Genomic DNA, 19,394 nt, shown 5'->3' with positions numbered 1-19,394 from the left:
CCTTGTGACTCATACATTTTTTTAGGACTGTGAGGGGTGTGAATGAATTGGCAGCTGTACATTGTAGAAGTACATACAGTCTACATATTTTTCATAAGACAAGGAGGTCTTATATTCCTTCTCCAGGCAAAGCAGAGCCTGGGTACCTTGGGTACCTTGGGTACCTTGGAGTTGTGGCTCATGAGCAGAAAGGGGCTGACAGTTGGGAAACACACAGACACGACTGCAGCGACATTCACGAGGATCAAGCTGGGATTATCAAAAAGACTCATAACAAGTTGAAAGATGGAGGACAGGGTGTAAAAATAGACAAAGGTGCTCACCAGGAAAAGGATAGTTTTGGTGGCTCTGGACTCCGGGGAGGTTCTGGAAGAAGCATTGGTTCCTCGAATATGTTGGACTTGCTGCTTGTGCCTGTACAGGATGAAAACCATGGAGCTGCTGGCCCAGAGCATGAGCCCCAGACATAACACATCGGGGAACGATAACAACAGTCCATACAGTGAGTCACTAGTTTTGTCATGACGAACCGAAGAACAGTATCCAAAATCTTTTTTGTCTGTGATGTTCTTATCGCTCAATGTGCTCGTTAAGTAGATAGGAAAAATGATATTCACCAGCATTTGCAGGACCCAACACAGGAAAATCGAGGGGAAAATGTATTTGGGCGCTTTAACTTTAAGCTCTGCCCACCTGCAGTTCCCAGGGCTGATGGTGATGGCCTGGTAGACGCTCAGGATGCAGATGCTACCAATGGACACTCCCCTCCCCACTCTGTGAAGAAAGAGAAGAAGTTTGCATCCAGTGTCACTGAGGAAATGTTTCCGCCCAAATGCTGCCATGGTCTGGGGGACTCCTTTACAGAGTAGGGCTAAGAAGTTGGCTATAATCAGGTGCTTATGAATGAAATCTGTGGACCTCCACCTGTACTCAGTGAAGGAAAGGATGATATAATGACAAAGAAGTGAGAAATTTCCCAGGATTCCAACGGTAGTCTGTGTGAAGAAGATCAGACCGATGGCCAGATCCCTTGTGACCATTGTCTCTGGTCCCAGTCACTGACAGTTGCCTTCTGGGCTAGAACTTCCTTCATGGAAATATGAGACATGCGCCACATGTATCACGTCAGCTGAAATCCACTATGTTCTGCTTTCCATTCCTTGCCCCTTGGATACGCCTACTTGAGGTCTTCTTTTCATAGCAGCTTCCGAGGGCTGAATGCAGAACTTTAAAGAGCCGTATTATAAAATCACTCCTGTGAAGGCACTCATATGAGAACTTCTTCATGGTCCACGATCTATGAGGTTGGCACTACTGTGGCTGTAGTTAAAAGGTGAAGAGAACAGACACACAGAGAGATTAAGTATTTGTCCAAATCTACTCCTTCAGGCTGCGTGGGGACTGGGAACCTGTTGGGCTAGAAACAGTGCCCTGAGCCTCCATGGCCTGCTAGACAGCTAGTTAGCTGTGTCCATCCAATAATCCAGGTCTGTAGTTAGTTTTGATTTGACACCTTGTGGTTGATTTTAGAGTGGTGGTATTGTGCAATTTTTATTACCAGTTTGCATTAATTTCTAAAGCTTTGTTCAACAGGATAATATCAATTATGGGTGAGTCTTAAATAGCTTAGTAACCATGCATGCATTCTGGTAGTAGCATACGTCTGGAACCTGTCCCATGACAAGTAACGTGTAGTGGATGCAAAAGGGGGTTAATATTAGGATGGCAAGAGGAAAGATTCATTTGCTTTTATGTGAGGCAGCCAAGTGTAATGGTAGCAATCACAGGAATTGTTGAATTACCACACATAATTCCATAAACTTTGGACATAAAACACTAATGCATGATAAAATAGTGTAAGGAAGAAACTAAATTGGTATGGATTTCAGATGATACAATTATCTACTTATTAATTCCTGAGTTAAGGAAAACTATTATCAATGAACTAAGATTTGTGACTGGTATTAATATGAAAGACAGTAGTGCAAAATGGCATCTGCAAGGCATGTATTCTTACACATGTTAGAAACCAAAGTACTTGGGTTTTGTATTGATAGCAGAATAATTTTTAAATGGGTGGAAAGAACACGATATGAACTTGACAGGTGCCATCTGGAACTCATCATTTTTATGTCAGCTGCTCCTTACCTGTTGCTCGGAATGAATGTAGATACACTATAATCCACAGATATGGCTGTTTTCAGTTAAGACTTAATTACTGTCCCCATAATTCCATGGTGCATCTAGAATTAGAATACTGTTTAAATCAAGCCATTACCATTTGCATACACTTTGTGCACAAGATCACATGGTTCCTGTACATTCTTCATACTCTTTACTACAAGCATGGAGGCACACATGTAATTCAAGCGCTTGAAAATTCATTCTATGATTCTTATAATGTAGACTGCACAGCAGATTAATTTTACAGCTCAGTCCTTAAGGACTTAAAAATCAGTGTGTATTATTACTTGCACTGAACACCAGCCATCAGTATGAGCGAAGATTACCTTCATTGCATTAGGAGCTGTCAGGGATTGGTGAAGGTCTAGGACTTCATCTCTTCTAGCTCAGCTCAAGCCTCAGAATTATTCCGCCTTCCTGCATGACTTTCACAATGAATCATTTAATACACACACAAGATTGCCCTTCTCTGATATGGTCATTCACCCAGGCTCTCATTTTGCCTTTTTGTATACAGACACTGGCTGCCAGACTGACATAGAAATCTTCACCAACTCCTTCCTGCTGCTGGGAGAGGCTCAGTGTGAAGGATGTGGCAGCCAGTCTGTATATGGGACGGAGGCAGCCAGACTCTGAGATATAGGTTTGTGATCCTGTGAGGTCACCTCTCTCAGAAGTACAATTATTTCATTTGTTGCTGCACTGGGAGTACAGGCTTGGGAGCTGAAGATATGTCTGAAACTTTTCCACTTAGTTGTTAATTATGAAAAACAATTATGAGTTTCTACTTAGACCCTCCTAGGACACTATTGGAGTATTTGTGGAAGGCTCGTTTTCCCCCCTTGATTCCTGTAGGTAGATGGGTTCTCCTATTAAGGACAGCACAAACTACTGTGTTCTGACATCTGAGGGATTGGTGGGGAAGGCTGTGTGTCCCACTGGATTTTTCACTTCCCAGAGAAGTTCGTCAACCCAGAAATTAATAACTTTCCTAATCTTCAGACCCCTGAATGGAACCATCAATTAAGATTATTAGTAGAGAAACGGAATGAGACAAGATACCTGGGATCAATAGGAGTAAATACAAGTAAAAAGGAGAGCATGATGTATATATACACCTCACTATAGAAGTCACTATTCTATACTTTGATTCTATAAATCATTCTATAGAAATCATTTCACAGGTCAAAGTTGATTAATTTGGACTCCTTTAAATAACCCAATGCTAATTAATATGAAAATTATGTAGGAAAATATGCTTGACCATTATTGACCCCCATTGCTAAGAATTAGAGATCTAACAATATCCATAAAGAGAGAAGTTTCTAAAAGAGTCTATTACAGATTGAAACAGCAGGATCCAATGGCACAACCAGAAGATTCTACCACTGCTGTAAATATTGGATGACCCAATCCTTGGCTACTTAATTCAAGAGGATCAAAGGGTTACAACATTCCTCTACGCATTCTATTCTGTTCTGTTCTATTCTATTCTATTCTATTTTAATGCTGAATTTTCAGTAATGAGCACTTACTGTTTGGTAAGAAGAAACACATATTAGGAGTTGAAACTGATCCTTTGTTTTTTCTTACAGACAAATCCACATTTGATACAGGTTCACTATGCAGTTACTAGCCATTTTCAAGTCAGAGCCATAATGGTGGGCAACCCAGGCTGCACACAAACATAAATCCTTTACACACACGCAGACACAAATATTCATGTATGTACCCACTTGCATATAGTCACATACTATTAGACACATCCATGATCATTTATGTACTCAAGTTGCTGTTGAAACTCTGAAACACTCAGGCACATACTGAACACATAAAAACGCACCCTCATTAACATTAACATTCACCACACTTTTACACAAACTCACAGTTCATGTTCACTTTCATAAAATCAACATACACTTTCATCATGGGTGTGGGTCTCTTGCTGACATGTTCTTGTATAAAAGAAGAGGTCTATTTCTGGACGTCTGGATGCCAGAAACGGGGCCCTTTTATCATTTGTAATCCTTTCAAGAGTACTACAACCCACAAGGGGAATATTTACAATATACAGCCTCAACTATTGCTTTGAGCATTACCACCCTAGTTAGGGCTGTGGTGGGAAAGTTGGAGTGCGTGACAGAGCAAGTGAGAGAGAGGGTGCAGGGAAAGAAGGACATAGGGACTGGATGGTGGTGCAGAAGTCCTGTGGTGAGGGGAGAAGAGAGTGCAGGAGAAGAAAGAAGGCAGAAGGACAAAAGACAAACGTGTGCTCAATGTCGCAGGGGCATTGCCATATTTGAGAGTACAAGGAGATAAAGTGTGCAGGGGAGTGAAGGGTATTAGGCATGTTGGGTTCTGCAGAAAGATGCATGGTTCACGGGAGTGAAGGTGATAATGGGGATGGGCACTTAGTAGGGAAGATATTAATAGTCTGGTTGGTGAAACCCACAGGAGACAAGGTCTCGGAGGGGTTAAAGTCATGGTGGGAGAGATGAAGAGGAGTAAGTGTGGGGCAGGTGAAATTTGAAAGAAGACCGTTTAGTCCAAGCCAGATAGAGTGTCTGAAGAGGAGAGGGACCCTGGAGGAGACCTTGAATGAGGCAAAGAGGCACAGGGCAGTGAGGGAGACAGGGAGGATAGTGGGCAGTGAGGGAGCCAAGAAGCCAGGAGAAAGGGTCAGGGGTGATAGGGTTCGGGAAATGCATCTGGGTGTGGATTGGGTTCACGCAGGAGTGGTGGTGGGGACACCACATGGTGTGGGTGTAGAGGACCCAGGGAATGGGTGAGATATGGAATTGGAGTGGTATATTAGAAAAAGAAGAGTCCAGAGGGTGATGTTTGCAGGGAAGATGGAAGGTCAGGAGGGTCACCTTGGAGTCCCTGGAATAGTGGACACGTAGTGACAGATGTCAAAAAGGTGAGGAGAAAGAAGTTGGGGTGGGATGCAGAAGTCTCATGGGGCTGAGTCCAGGTGAGGGGTGCGTGGAGGTTTAGCAGGTGACTGGGGCTCTTGGGGTGGGGGCGTGGAGGACCACAGTAGGAGAGAGGCATGCAGTGTGGGGCAGAGGAGCCTGGGAACTGGGAGGGTGGTGGTGGCACAGGACAGATTGGAGGCCACTGTTTGACACCCATTCATTCATTCTCAATATATGGTCAATTGCAAGCATCAGGGATAGTTTCTAATCTCAGCTCAGGAGGCAAAACTCTTCCTCATGTTATATGTCCCTTCACGTCGTGAAATAGAACACACAGTATGGGAGGGAAGATGCAGTTTTAGGACACAAATGCCAACCGTTCCTTGGGAAATTAGGTGCAGGAAGTGGCCTGGTCAGGTCAGGCTGGAGAGGCTGTTGACTGGTATCCAGAGTTGCAAGTGTGGGAAAGAGCTGTCTCATCCCAAACTCTGCATCTCTGTTGAAGAACTGTTATGGGTCAAGGACATTTTATGCCCCAACATTGATCTGAGGAAGATTCTTTTTTGTGTGGTGATATTTCTAAAACCGAACACTTTATTTTAACCAGATGAGCTTTAAGAGCTCTAATGCATGGGCTTTACTTTAAGAAAATAAAACATGGGGTACCTGAATATTTGAAAGCTATTTCACTGATGTGTTTTCATCCTAGAAACCAGAGACGAGAGAGTTGTGGATGTGTTGATAATTTCTAAAATATTTTTTTCATTGTAAAATTTCACTGATTTCATAATATTACAGGCAGATGTCCAGTTGGGATTACTCCCTTGCCTTTGTTATGATACCAAGTAAAAGGGATTTGGAGGTTGAAGGTTACTAATGAGATGACCTTTAAAAAGAGACGTTATTCCAGATTATCTGTGGATTCAAAGTGATTCCATGCACCCTCAAAAGAGACAGAAGCCAGAGAGATTTGATAGAAGAGGAAATCAGAGATTTGAAGCCTAAGAAGGATTTAACGGACTGTTGCTGTCTCTGAGCTGAAGTGTAGGGGGGCACATGTGGAAACCATAAGAAGGAAATGAATTGTGCCAATAACCTAAAAGATGATGGAAGAGGATTCTTCCCCAGGCTCTGGAGAATGAAGTCCAGGTGATTGATCCCTTGATTCAGATGGTGACACTGTAATCAGAGTACCCAGGCAAGGCCCCTCATGTTTTTGATCTAAGAACTGTTTCAGAATATATTTGTGTCTTGTTGTTAAATCTGCTAAGTAGTTACATCAATGGAAGAGCTTAAACGTTTATTCCCCCAGCCCCAAATCATATGGGGAAATCTAAGCCCTAGCATTTGGAGATGGGATGCTTTGTGGCAATGCATATGTCATGAGGATGTATGCTCATGAATGAGAACACTGAACTGGTAAAAATCCCAGATTGCTCATTGGCGCCTTCCACCATGAGAGTACACAGTGCCAGTATGCCCATCTATGATCAGGAAGTAGGCACAGGAGATGATAGTTGTTAAAACCCCCCTTGGTGATCGTAACAGGAAGCCAGTAATGAGCACCACTTGGCCAAACATTGCCTCTGAAAGCGTTGTATGTGAATCTCTTGCATTTCTGATGAAACAGAGTCTGCAGGAGAACCCTACTCTAGGAGATTGAGATACAGCTGTGGTCCCGCCGATGAATTACCATTTTCAACAGAGTCTCTGGTGGTGCTGCTGCTTCTCTCCCCAGAACTCGGTTTCCACAGCATCCCCCACCCAATCCGCCTTTCGGTAGCCCTAGAGAGAGCAAGCAGAGCACACCTGACCCTCTTACTCGCTAACGTCCCATCTCAACACAGATGCTGTGGGTTCCTCACATGTAGCAAATGAAGAGGAAGGACCAGAACCAGCACAGGTGATTGCCGTGGGGACGGAGCGGCTGCTAGAGGGAAAGTCTGAGGACCCTCCAGGGGAGCCTGAACGCGCAGTTGCACGTGGCAGGTCCTAGGAGGGGGTTGGCCTTCTTGGGCGGCCTCTGCGCAGGCGCGAGCTCGGGGATGGGCGTGTGGGCGTGGCTACGGCCTCGTTGCGCCTGTGCGCATGTCCGGCAGGGTCAGGTGACCGTTGAGCTCCCGCAGAAGCCCTTGGCCCTTCCAGGTGAGGAACTGGCTTAGAGCTGCGGCTTCTCCTCCTGGAAGGTTAGTTCTCGGGGAGTGTGGGCTGGCGGTGGCCTGGGGGTGCTTGCGGGCCCCAAGGAGGGACGGGACCGCGTGCTGAGGGCAGCTCGGCTCTGGGCTCACGGCTGCCCGGAGCCTGCCCGCGACAGGCGGGTGTCAGGGTCGCGTGAGAGGGACAGATTCGCACTAGAGTCTGGTGGCGCTTTTATCCGTGTGTCTTCGGTGACGGGTTCCAGGATCCATGTGCTGCCTTCGAGGGCATCTAGGTTTTGAAGGGATGATGGATTCGGTTGAAGGGCACAATTTGGAAAGGCAGTCCAGTATGATGGTACATATGTAACCGTTGAACTAACAGGCTGTTAATGCGGTGTGTATGCATAGCACTTTGATGCAATTTCAGACACTATGTGATATACTCGGAAAGTACATACAAGGAGGACAAACCTAAAGCTAAAAGTAAATTGTTACACCTCGATTAAAAATGGTATCAGTTTTGGGGCACTAGGATGGCTCAGTTGGTTAAACTTGGGACTTCGGCTCAGGTCATGGTCCCAAGGTTTGTGGGTTCGAGTCCCACATCCGGCTCTGTACTGATAGCTCAGAGCCTGCTTTGGATTCTGAGTCTCCCTCTCTCTGCCCCCTCTTGCTTGCTTGCTCACTCTCAAAAATAAACACTAGGAAAAAATGTATAACAGTTTAGGGTAATTCATGAGAATATTGTTATATAGATACATTAGATTTCTGTTGTGAATTTACCAGCTTCAAACAAATCCCATTTATTTTCTTACATGTCATCAAAGCCTGGTCTCTTAACTGGATCTTCTGGGGTTAAATTTCTTTTAGGTTGATTTATGTTAGTAGAATTCGGTTTTTAAAATGATTTGACAATAAATTATATTTTAAAAAAATTTTTTTTAACGTTTATTTATTTTTGAGACAGAGAGAGACAGAGCATGAACAGGGGAGGGGCAGAGAGAGAGGGAGACACAGAATCTGAAACAGGCTCCAGGCTCTGAGCTGTCAGCACAGAGCCTGACGCAGGGCTCAAACTCACGGACCGCGAGATCGTGACCTAAGCCGAAGTCGGCCGCTTAACCGACTGAGCCACCCAGGCGCCCCCCCCCCTTTTTTTTTTTTTTAATTTTTTTTAACGTTTATTTATTTTTGAGACAGCATGAACAGGGGAGGGGCAGAGAGAGAGGGAGACACAGAATCTGAAACAGGCTCCAGGCTCTGAGCTGTCAGCACAGAGCCTGACGTGGGGGACAATAAATTATATTTAAAAAATTAAAAATACAAGTACTTGCTAAAAAAAAAATAAGTATTAAAAAAAATGATGGGCAGGGCATCTTGGTGGCTCAGTCGGTTGGGTGCCCGACTTCAGCTCAGGTCATGATCTCATGGTTCGTGGGTTCGAACCTTGCGTCAGACTCTTTGCTGGCAGCTCAGAGCCTGCAGCGTGCTTCAGAATCTGTCTCCGGCTCTCTCTGTCCCTCCCCTGCTTGTGGTCTGTCTCTCTGTCTCTAAAATAAATAAACATTAAAAAATTGTTTTTAATTTAAAAAATTTTTTTCCTAATGATTTGCAGGACACCTGGGTGGCTCAGTAGGTTGAGCCTCCAACTTCGGCTCAGGTCATGATCTCACAGTTCGTGGGTTGGAGCACTGCCTTGGGCTCTGTGCTGACAGCTCAGAACCTGGAGCCTGCTTGGGATTCTGTGTCTCCTTGTCTCTCTCTGCCTCTCACGTGCTTATGCTGTCTCTCTCAAAAGTAAATACAGATTTTTAAATGATTTCCATGTGGCTCCCTCCACCTTGAAAGCCTGCATCAGCACACTGGTTCCCTCCCCTGTTCTCGATCTCTCCATTTCCCTTCTTGTTCTTTAAAGGTCACGTGATATTTTTGGACCCACCTGTATGATCCAGGATTCTGTTCGTGATTTAAAGTTAGATGATTATTGTGGCCCTTTGTAGCAACGTGGATGGAACTGGAGAGTGTTATGCTAAGTGAAATAAGCCATACAGAGAAAGACAGACACCATATGTTTTCACTCTTATGTGGATCCTGAGAAACTTAACGGAGACCCATGGGGGAGGGGAAGGAAAAAAAAAAGAGGTTAGAGTGGGAGAGAGCCAAAGCATAAGAGACTCTTAAAAACTGAGAACAAGCTAGGGACGCCTGGGTGGCTTGGTCGGTTAGGCGTCCGACTTCGGCTCAGGTCATGATCTCACGGTCCTTGGGTTCAAGCCACGCGTCGGGCTCTGTGCCGACAGCTCAGAGCCTGGAGCCTGTTTCGGATTCTGTGTCTTCCTCTCTCTCTGACCCTCCCCCATTCATGCTCTGTCTCTCTCTGTCTCAAAAATAAATAAACGTTAAAAAAAAATTAAAAAACTGAGAACAAGCTGAGGGTTGATGGGGGGTGGGAGGGAGGGGAGGGTGGGTGATGGGTATTGAGGAGGGCACCTTTTGGGATGAGCACTGGGTGTTGTGTGGAAACCAATTTGACAATAAATTTCATATATTGAAAAAAAATAAAGCTAGATGATTATTAACCATAATTGCGCAGTCTCTTTTACCATGTAATGCAAGATAACCAAGGGTGTAACACCTGGGGATGGAGATCTGCCTACCTCAGCGTGACCCCAGTGGTTATATCTTGGGATGATTTCATGCAAGGAACAAAGTGCTTAACATTTTTCATTTCTCTTTGTTCGGTTCATTTCCTATATAAAGCATGTATGTCATTTTGCGAAAAACATTGGTAATGAAAGAGTCTCTGATCACTTCAGTCTTGAATCATAAAAATTGTGGCAGGCATGAGGTTTAGGAAGGGAGTGAGCGTGGTACCTTTTTCCAACACTGATTGCCAGAAACAGGACACAGGCAGTCCTGACAATCTCTTTTGGTCACTCCCTCTAAGAACTGGATTTCAGTGACAAGACTGACGTGGTGTGTTCATTCAACATTCTACCTGTGGTCCTCCTGCATGTTAAAGGTTTTACAGGGATATTTGCATGACTACCATTGTTTTCCCCCATAGGTCACTGTAGAAACTTCCGGGAATAAAATGCAAGGCCCCTGTGAGTGAGGTTGTGAATGAATGCAGGCGTGAAAGTGTAACTTTCCACCTGTCTCTGTGACCTACATGGTCTTAATTTCCATACTGCCCATCTTTCCACCACTGTAGCCTCTTGAACCTACTCCCCCTCCCTTTACAGGTCTTTGTCCATCCCTGTACTTTAGCCTATGCCTCCAACTCCTGGACCCGTATGTGTTCCTGCTCACTTCCAGCTGACCCTTCTAGACTTCCTTCCCCAGCCCTATTTTGCACCCACTTTGAATTCCATTTCTCTGTCATGTCTATCCCCTGCACGATTCTAGGGAACTTTCTCCTACCGTCACCTGTACATCATCCATCCCCTTTGACCTGTATTGGCTTTCATCCAGGGCAGAAGCCAAGGACTACAGCCCCGTTCAGCCGTCAGTCACTGGGCACAATCAGCTTCCTGTGTACCCTATAGACACCACCATATCTTCCCTTTTCCCAAGTTCCTTAGACTTTTCATTCCCCTTCTCTTCCCAGCTGATTTCATTGCTCACACCCATTTTCTGTCCTGAGACCATTATCCCCCCAGCAATGTTTAGATCTCCTTCCACCCTCTGTTCTGTCTTGGGCCACCCATGTCCAGTGCACCCATACTTCATTAGTACAGTGTGTCATACTTGTCTGTGTGTGTAGGGTGTGTGTGCATGTGGTTTTTTTTAATACTATCTTGACCCTATTTTGAGGATCCAGTGTCAGGGCAGTCACTTCTTCCTGTTGAGGAGCTGACCAAGTCTATGCATCAGTCCTTTCCCTAACTGGGTTCTCCACTCAGGCCACTTTGCAGCAGCTCCGAGCACCAGGTTCAGGCACCAGACAACAAGGGACTGCTTTAGTGCTTTGGAACCTGTGAAATTACTATAATCTGGCAGTTCATTGGAAAACCTTGAAACTATTCCATCTCATTCTGTTTCCATACATAAGCTGCTCCTACAGCTGTAGCTTGTTACCCTGTCCCCATGTGCATCCCCCACTGTGGCTGAGCCTGACAGCCTTATGCTCTTTGCAGCTGTTGGTAATAAAGAGTTTTGCCCTCAATCTATCCAAGTGTCATAGTGTTGTGTCCCACCATTAAATTCCTCATAAAGGTTATATACAAAAGACTCACAGCTAATATCACTTTCAATGGGGGAAAACTGAGAACATTTCCTGTATGGTCAGGAACAAGACAAGGATGCCCACTCTCACCTTTGTTATTTAACATAGTGCTGCAAATCCTAGCCCTAGCAGTCAGACAACAGAAAGAAAGAAAAGGCATCCAAACCGGCAAGGAAGAGTCAGCCATTCCCTGTTTGTAGATGACGCGGTACTCTATGTAGAAAGCCCAAAAGACCACCAAAAAATTGCTGGAACTGATACACAAATTCAGTAAAATTGCAGGATACTGAGTCAACTTACAGAAATCTGTTGCATTTCTGTACACCAAAAATGAAGCAGCAGAAAGAGAAATCAAGGAATTGATCCCATTTACAATTGCACCAAAAACAATAAGATCCCTAGGAATAAAACAAGCAGAAAGAAATGAAAGATCAGTACTCTGAAAACTATAGCACATTTATGAAAGAAATTGAAGAGAACAAGAAATGGAAAAATATTCCATGTTCATGCGTGAAAGAACAAATATGGTTGAAATATCTATACTCCTCAAAACAATCTACACATTTAATGCAGTCCCTATCAAAACTGCCAGCTACCTTGGGGCGCCTGGGTGGCTCAGTCGGTTGAGCGTCCGACTTCGGCTCAGGTCATGATCCCACACTCCGTGAGTGCGAGCCCCGCGTCGGGCTGTGTGCTGACAGCTCAGAGCCTGGAGCCCGCTTCAGATTCTGTGTTTCCCCCTCTCTCTGCCCCTCCCCTGCTCATGCTCGGTCTCTCTCTGTCTCAAAAATAAATAAAAACATTAAATTAAAAAAAAAAAAAAACAAAAAACTGCCAGCTACCAAACAATCCTAAAATTTGTATGGAACCACAAAAGATCCTGAATAGTCAAAGCAAAAGACTCTGAAAAAGAAAATCAAGGCTGGAGGCATCACAATTCCAGAGTTCAAGCTATATTACAAAGCTGTAATCACCAAAGCTGTATGGTATTGGCAGAAAAACAGACACCTCGATCAATGGAACTGAATAGAAAACCCAGAAATGGACTCACAACTATATGGTCAGCTAATCATTGGCAAAACAGGAAAGACTATCCATTTGAAAAAAGTGTCTTCAACAAATTGTGTTGGGAAAACGGAACAGCAATATGCAGGAGAATGATTACTGGATCACTTTCTTACACATTACACAAAAATAAATTGAAAATGGATGAAAGACCGAAATGTGAGACCGGAAACCATCAAAATCCTAGAGGAGAATACAGGCAGCAACCTCTGTGACCTCTGGAGCAACTTCTTAACTAGACACGTCTCCTCAGGCAAAGGAAACAAAAGCAGAAATGAAGAATTGTGCCTTCATCAAGATAAAAAGCTTCTGCACCACGAAAGAAATAATCAACAAAAGTAAAAGGCAACCTTGGTAATGGGAGAAAATATTTGCAAATGACATATCTGATAAAGGGGTAGTATCCAAAATCTAGAAAGAATTTGTCAAACTCAACATAACAAATAATCCAGGTAAGAAGTAGGTAGAAGAGGGGTGCCTGGGTGGCTCAGTCAGCTAAGTGTCTGACTCTTGATTTTGGCCCAGGTCATGACCTCATGGTTCCTGAGATCAAGCCCCTCGTTGGGTGGGCTTCATGTTGACAGGACTGAGCCTGCTTGGGATTTTCTCTCTCCCCCTCTCTCTGCCCCTACCCCGTTCACATGTGTGTCGTCACTGTCACTGTTTCTCCCTCTCAAGACAAATATATAAACTTAAAAAAGAAATGGACAGAAGACATGAATAGACATTTTCCCAAAGAAGCTGTCCAGATGGTTAACAGATACATGAAAAGATTTTGAACATCACTCATCATCAGGGAAATACAAATCAAAATGACAATGAGATACCACCACACAGCTGTCAGAGTGGCTACATTTAACCACACGGGAAACAACAGGTATTGCTGGGGATTCAGGAAAAAAAGGGAACTCTACTGCACTGTTGGTAGGAATGCAAACTGGTGCAGCCGGTCTGGAAAACAGCAGAGAGGTTCCTCTGAAAGTTAAAAAATAAAACTACCCTATGACCCAGCAATTGCACTACTAGGTATTTATCCAAAGGATACAAAAATACTGACTCAAAGCGGTACCCTATGTTTATACCAGCATTATCAACAATAGCCAAATTATGGAAAGAGCCTAAATGTCCTTCAACTGATGAATGGATAAAGAAGATGTGTGTCATATATGTAAATAGAATATTACTCAGCCATAAAAGAGAATGAAATCTTGCCATTTGCAATGATGTGGATGGAACTAGAGTATATTATGCTAAGCCAACTAAGTCAGTCAGAGAAGGATAATTACCATATGATTTTATTCCTATGTGGAATTAAAACAGATAAACATATGGAAAGGGGAAAAAAGGAAAAACCATAAGAGACCATTGTTAAAATTTTTTTTAATGTTTATTTTTGAGAGAGAGAGCACAGGTGGGGAAGGGACAGAGAGAGAGGGAGACACAGAATCTGAATCAGGCTCCAGGTTCCAGGCTCCAAGCTGTCAGCCCAGAGCCCAACATGGGGCTTAAACTCATGAATCTCAAGATCATGACCTGAGTCAAAGTCAGATGCTTAACTGAGCCATCCAGGTGCCCCAAACCATAAGAGACTTAACTACAGAGAACAAACTGAGAGTTGATGGAGGGGAGGTGGGTGGGGATGGGCTAAATGAGTGAGAGATATTGAGGAGGGCACTTGTTGGGATGAGCACTGGGTGTTGTATGTAAGTGATGAACCACTAAATTCTACTCTTAAACTAATATTACACCACATAGTAACTAACTAGAACTTAAAAAAACTGAAACAAACCCCTAAATCCCACAAAAGATACACCTTCTCCCCTGTATGCTTTAACCGCATGTACATGAATTGTCCTGGGCCTTTATCCAGCTCTGCCATTGCTGATTATCCCCCTCCCTGTTTTCCCCTTTAACTCATGACATTTTTACTCGTATCCACCCCCAGACTAATGTGTATTTAGTCTTTACCCTTTACTTCTCACACACTGTGTCCCCCACGCCCCCGTACCCTTAAGTCCTGCAGTGTTCTTGAAACATACTGCCCCCTTTAACCCCTGTGTGCCTTTTATTCTCTGTCCTCACTCACCTCTCACAGTTTGTGTACTCTTGTTAGGAACGGAATTGTGTGCACCTGAATTCATATGTTGAAGCCGTAATCCCTTGAACTTGGAGGTGGGGGCTTCAAAGAGATAATGAGGTTAAATGAGGCTATTAAAGTGGGAATAGTACAGTGTGACTGGTGTCCTTACAAGAAGAGGACCTCCAGACACACAGACCCCAGGGAAGCAGATGTGTATGGGCAGAACAAGGCCATGTGAGCACACGGAGATGGGGGCCGGCTGGAAGCCAAGGAGAGAGGCCTCAGAAGAAGCCAACCCTGCTGACACCTCTGTCTTGGGTTTGTGGCTTGGGGAACTCTGAAGAAATAGGTTTCTGTGGTTCACACCACCAGCCTGGGATATTTTGTCATGGCAGCTTTAGCGGAGTAAACCCCCACCCACATCACCGTGCTGTGTGCATCACCCCTGTTTCATATCTTTGCGCTCTTTCCCCCCCAGCCTTTCTTATGCTGCTGTTACACCCTCATGAACTGCCCCTCAGCACGCCCTGCATTTCCACAACCAGAGCTCACAGAACTATTGAAATGCTGGTCATTTAAGACGTCCTGGTGGGGTCTGCAGTTGGAGGCATGCAGGGGCAGACATGGGGCCCCATTCTTGCATTTTCAGACTTGGACAAATGAAAAGTTTTCCTTCATATGAACATATTTTTGAGGAGCAAAACCTGGTAATTGCGTGAGGGACTTTGTGAGAGAGAGGAGGCCAGTGATGTGAGGGTGTGCATTGTGAGTGTGTATGAACGTGGGTGTGAGTCTATATGTGGTCTGTGTACACGTGAGTGTGGGCATAAGACTAGATATGACAGGATGGGAAAAACTGTATGTTTTCCCACTGTATAAATTCATGTGTCCGAGTCTGTGAGTGTGCATAGTGTATGTGGGGTGGGGGGTCACACCTGACTGTGTAAATGCATGTGAGCCCATGTGCTTGAAGAATGGATTGTCAACCATATGGCTCTATTCCTGTAATGGAAAACTGGGGAGCAGTGGGGAAAGAGTGAAAATTTAACATCACCCAAACAGACGTCTGGTCTTTGACCTACTGGGAGGTGATCTCCACCACTTGGAATGTCATGCACATAGGATTATCTTTCTTTTTCTATGAGTAGGGCTACCAGACAGACTCACAATGTGATGTATGATGGGGCTTTGGACCATACAGTGTGAGGTCTGCTTCTGGAGAAGCAGTACACTAAAGGTATCAATCAGCCAGACTGCACAAGCGTAGGAGACTAAACATACCCAGAAAGTATGGATCAAACCCCAGTAAAAAGTGTGCACACGTAGGCTTGGGTGAACACCCTTGGTGGCAATACAATCTGAGTGTCCTCAAATATCAGTGTCTAGACAGTAAGACATCCATCAATTCATAGAGGATGTGGAGCTTTCATTTTGGCACTTTTCCCGGACTCTGCCCCATACATCTCTCTGCTGTCTGATGCCAGTCTGCATCCTTTCCCTGTAATAACCTGTATCAGTGAGTACACCAGCTCTCAGTTCTGTGAGTCCTTCTAGAGGTCTCAAAACCAAGCATGGTTTTAGGAAACCCTTCTGTGCTGTTGGTATCAGAAGTAGGTGTGCTGCTAGGTGGACCGTGGTTCCCCACCTTTCCACGTGGTTGAAGAATCCTCACAGGTGGTATGGATAGTGGATCTTGTTGAGATTGTGTATCTCTTCAGTGGAAAATCCACTGAAGTGACTTTTGACTCATAAATGTTATGTGTCTTCATTAATTGCATGAGCCCAAGTGCTCCCTGTTGAAAAGTAGCAAAGGGAGGTGTAGAGACCTCTGGTAACAGCTCAGTGCTGGTGAATTAACAGAGCAGCCTTGACTTCTCTGATAGAACGGTAGTAGAACCTGCTTGTGAGATCATGGAATCCCGGTACCTGTATTTCTGAGGGTCACTTTGATAAACATCTGTTTTTCTTAGAGGGGTAGATTTTTAGACTTCCTTTGATTGCCAGGGTCAATATTATTATAATGTCGTTTTGATAATATTTGCATATCGCAAATCTCAGTATAATTTGTATTTAGTTATAAATATGAGACCTGGGACACCTGATGACTCAGTCGGTGGAGCATCCAACTCTTGGTTTCAGCTCAGGTCAGGTTCATGGGTTCAGGCCCCATGTCTGCCTCTGTGCTGGCAGTGTGGAGCCTGCTTGGGAGTCTCTTTCTCTCCCTCTCTCTCTGCCCCTCCCACCCTCTGTCTGTCTGTCTGTCTCTCTCTCGCAAAATAAAATAAACTTGAAAAAATGAGTCCCATGATTTCTTCTTTTTACTCAAAAAACATGGGACTCACCCATGTTTTCTAATATGAATTGTTGGCATGTTCTCTTTTATATCTCTTTAGATATTCTTGCTGGATTCTGATTCCGTGTATTTCCTCAATTCTCAAATAATGATGCAGCTTAGAAGACAGAAGACTAAGAATGCTCTAGATTTTTGGTGGAAGAACTTCTGAGGGAATCGGGGATGCCTGTGAGACACATACACTCGCTGCCAGTCCCTTAGTTGTCTGACACCAGTATTTACTGCTCCTTCCCTGTGAGCCCCTCTCTGCCATCAGGGATTGTGAAAAGTAAGAGCCCCTCCTAAAGCAGACAACAGTCTCTTCGGAGATACTCACCAACTTGTAATTGGATTTGGTAATTAGTCCTGGGAGAAAGTTTTTCAGAAGTATTGTCAGCTACCGAAGGCTGTGCTGTCATTGCCACCACGTGTGAAATGATAATTGCAGTTCTGACGGGAGGGGAGGTCACAGATCACAAAGCCTTATCTCTGGTCTGGCTGCCTCCCTCCCTCACACGTACTGGCTGCTGTGACCTTCACGCTGCGCCCCCATCCTTCAACATGATGAGTCCAGTGAGTTCTTTCTCTGTCAGACTGAGAGGCAGCGCCTGTAGGAAGGACGTGTGAGTAAGTGTTCGTGTCTGGAAAGGGATCCTGAGGGTCGGGACAGACCAGGGGAAGAGCTAAAGAGGGAGGTGGAGTAGTTCCTTGGGTGTGAGCTGAGCTTGTCGATAGAGGTGAGGACCCCGGACCCTGCACCCACACCCACGCCTGGTGGTTCCTGGTGCCGTTTAATGAAGTCCTCCCGCAGACTGTTACTGATGAAAATGCCAGTGACAAGGAAGGGTCATTTTGAAGGTGCGTAAGGACCGTAGTTATGAAAGCCCTCTGCTGTTGACATTACTTTGCAGGAATCATAGGTTGAGTTTTCAGTGTCAGTAGAGGTGTGCCTACAATGCCTTTAGACCTCTAACAGTTTCCAGTTGTCTACAGAAATAGTATATATGAATTAGTTTCTAGAATTTTTGTTAGTTTCTTTTTTTGTAACTCAAGTATATGATGCCCTTACTGGAGATAGTAATTGTGCCTGTACTGAAACCATCTGAGGCCTCCTGGCTATGGGAAGATTCCTTTACTTCTTGAAGTTAGAGAAACAACATTTAAGGAAATGGTAACTATAATTATGGGTTCCAGAAAACAGCTGTCATGAGTACATGTATCTTGTCTTATTATCTGTGGTTTAATAATATTCTGACATCATCCCCAAGCTCACAACTCATTTCCTTATGATTTCAACATGAACGATACACAAGATTCTGTATTCCCAGATATTCTCTTCTGTCTTTTGTCTTTCACATATGTTGCCTAATATCCAATAGTTTCGCTTATTGTGGGATTTAATGCTTAATCATTTGAACCAAAATTGCTAATAACTTAGTTTCTACCTCACACTGTTTAATTACATATCATATATATTTTTTTGCTTCACAGCTCTGGGAACAGGGTAATATTGTCAGATGGTTTATTGGATTGAGTCCACTGTGTTTTCCTTCCTGGAATGACAGCCAATGAGTCTTTCTGCTGAACTCACATTGAGCAAACCCTTCATTCACCAAACCCAGCTAAGACCTTGCAAAGTTTCTTGTAGGATTAGCCTAGAGAATAATTAAAGAATATGGAAACTTTATGAGCAGGTTTGTCAAGGAGAAGAAAAGTAGCATGAAATGAAATGGAAAAGTGTTTTTCAAAACTAAATACAGGTCTTATTGGAAGATACAGCTGACCTGGATTGTCCGTGGAGCACAGAGTTTCGGGCACTGTTGGCTCCAGCCTGCCATGTTCCAGTCTCCATTCGGCCCCTGACCAGTGTGTGAATTTAGATACGTCCCTTAACTTCTCTGTCTCTGAGTTCCTCTTATCTTTGCAGTGCCTCTGTCATGCAGTGAGGAAAATTTTAAAAATGATTCATATTTACGGCTGTACAGCAGTGACTTGCGCGTTTTAAGTGCCATGTAAGAGTTATTCATTCCATTCTTGGAAGCCCCTTAACAAAACTAAATTGAAGAAATGTATCTCAGAGAGCATATTGGATTTCAGTTGATATGATCAATCTAGTCCACACGACATGATCTGGTGCAGGATCCTCTGAGTCTGAAGACAAATACCAGTCACTGGCAACTGGCCCTAGATTTTTGACAATAGGAGTGGTCTCCTTATCTGAGACTTGTTGGAATCCTGGGCATTTTCTCTTCACTGCTCTCATCTCTCATTTTGTTATATAAGATGCAGGTTGTGCTGCACAGATTTGGTTCTAAAACATCTGGTTACAGTTTTTTCTTGGTCATGCCTTTTATAGGTGTCCCCAAGCCAATGGCAGCCTTTAGGCGAAGGATTTCTTCAGTGACTTTTTTTTTTTTAATATTTATTTATTTTTGAGAGAGAGAGAGTG

The 19,394-nt window shown here is 44.1% G+C and overlaps 1 protein-coding gene and 1 non-coding gene across 13 annotated transcripts in view; one reads left to right on the top strand and one right to left on the bottom strand.

Moving 5' to 3' along the window:
* Positions 1-19,394, top strand: part of LOC132677092 (uncharacterized) — a 290,019-nt gene that overhangs the window by 249,829 nt on the left and 20,796 nt on the right. For 9 of the 12 annotated variants that reach the window (XR_014136183.1, XR_014136184.1, XR_014136186.1 and 6 more), the window contains one exon: positions 17,007-17,803. The exons of 2 other annotated variants lie outside the window; for them this stretch is intronic. This is a non-coding gene — a transcript (uncharacterized LOC132677092). Of the gene's footprint in view, positions 1-2,701; positions 2,751-17,006; positions 17,804-19,394 lie in introns of those variants that run through there. One more of the 12 variants, XR_013552475.2, reaches the window with a different exon arrangement.
* Positions 81-1,062, bottom strand: LOC145713200 (vomeronasal type-1 receptor 4-like). Its single transcript, XM_081791392.1, has one exon. The coding sequence runs from the start codon at positions 1,038-1,040 to the stop codon at positions 81-83; it is 960 nt and encodes a 319-aa protein (XP_081647518.1). The 5' UTR covers positions 1,041-1,062.

Source organism: Panthera onca, chromosome E2 (assembly GCF_046562875.1).
Source record: "Panthera onca isolate mPanOnc1 chromosome E2, mPanOnc1 haplotype 2, whole genome shotgun sequence".
Classification (NCBI taxonomy): domain Eukaryota; kingdom Metazoa; phylum Chordata; class Mammalia; order Carnivora; family Felidae; genus Panthera; species Panthera onca.
This window is presented reverse-complemented; position numbering and strand designations above follow the sequence as displayed.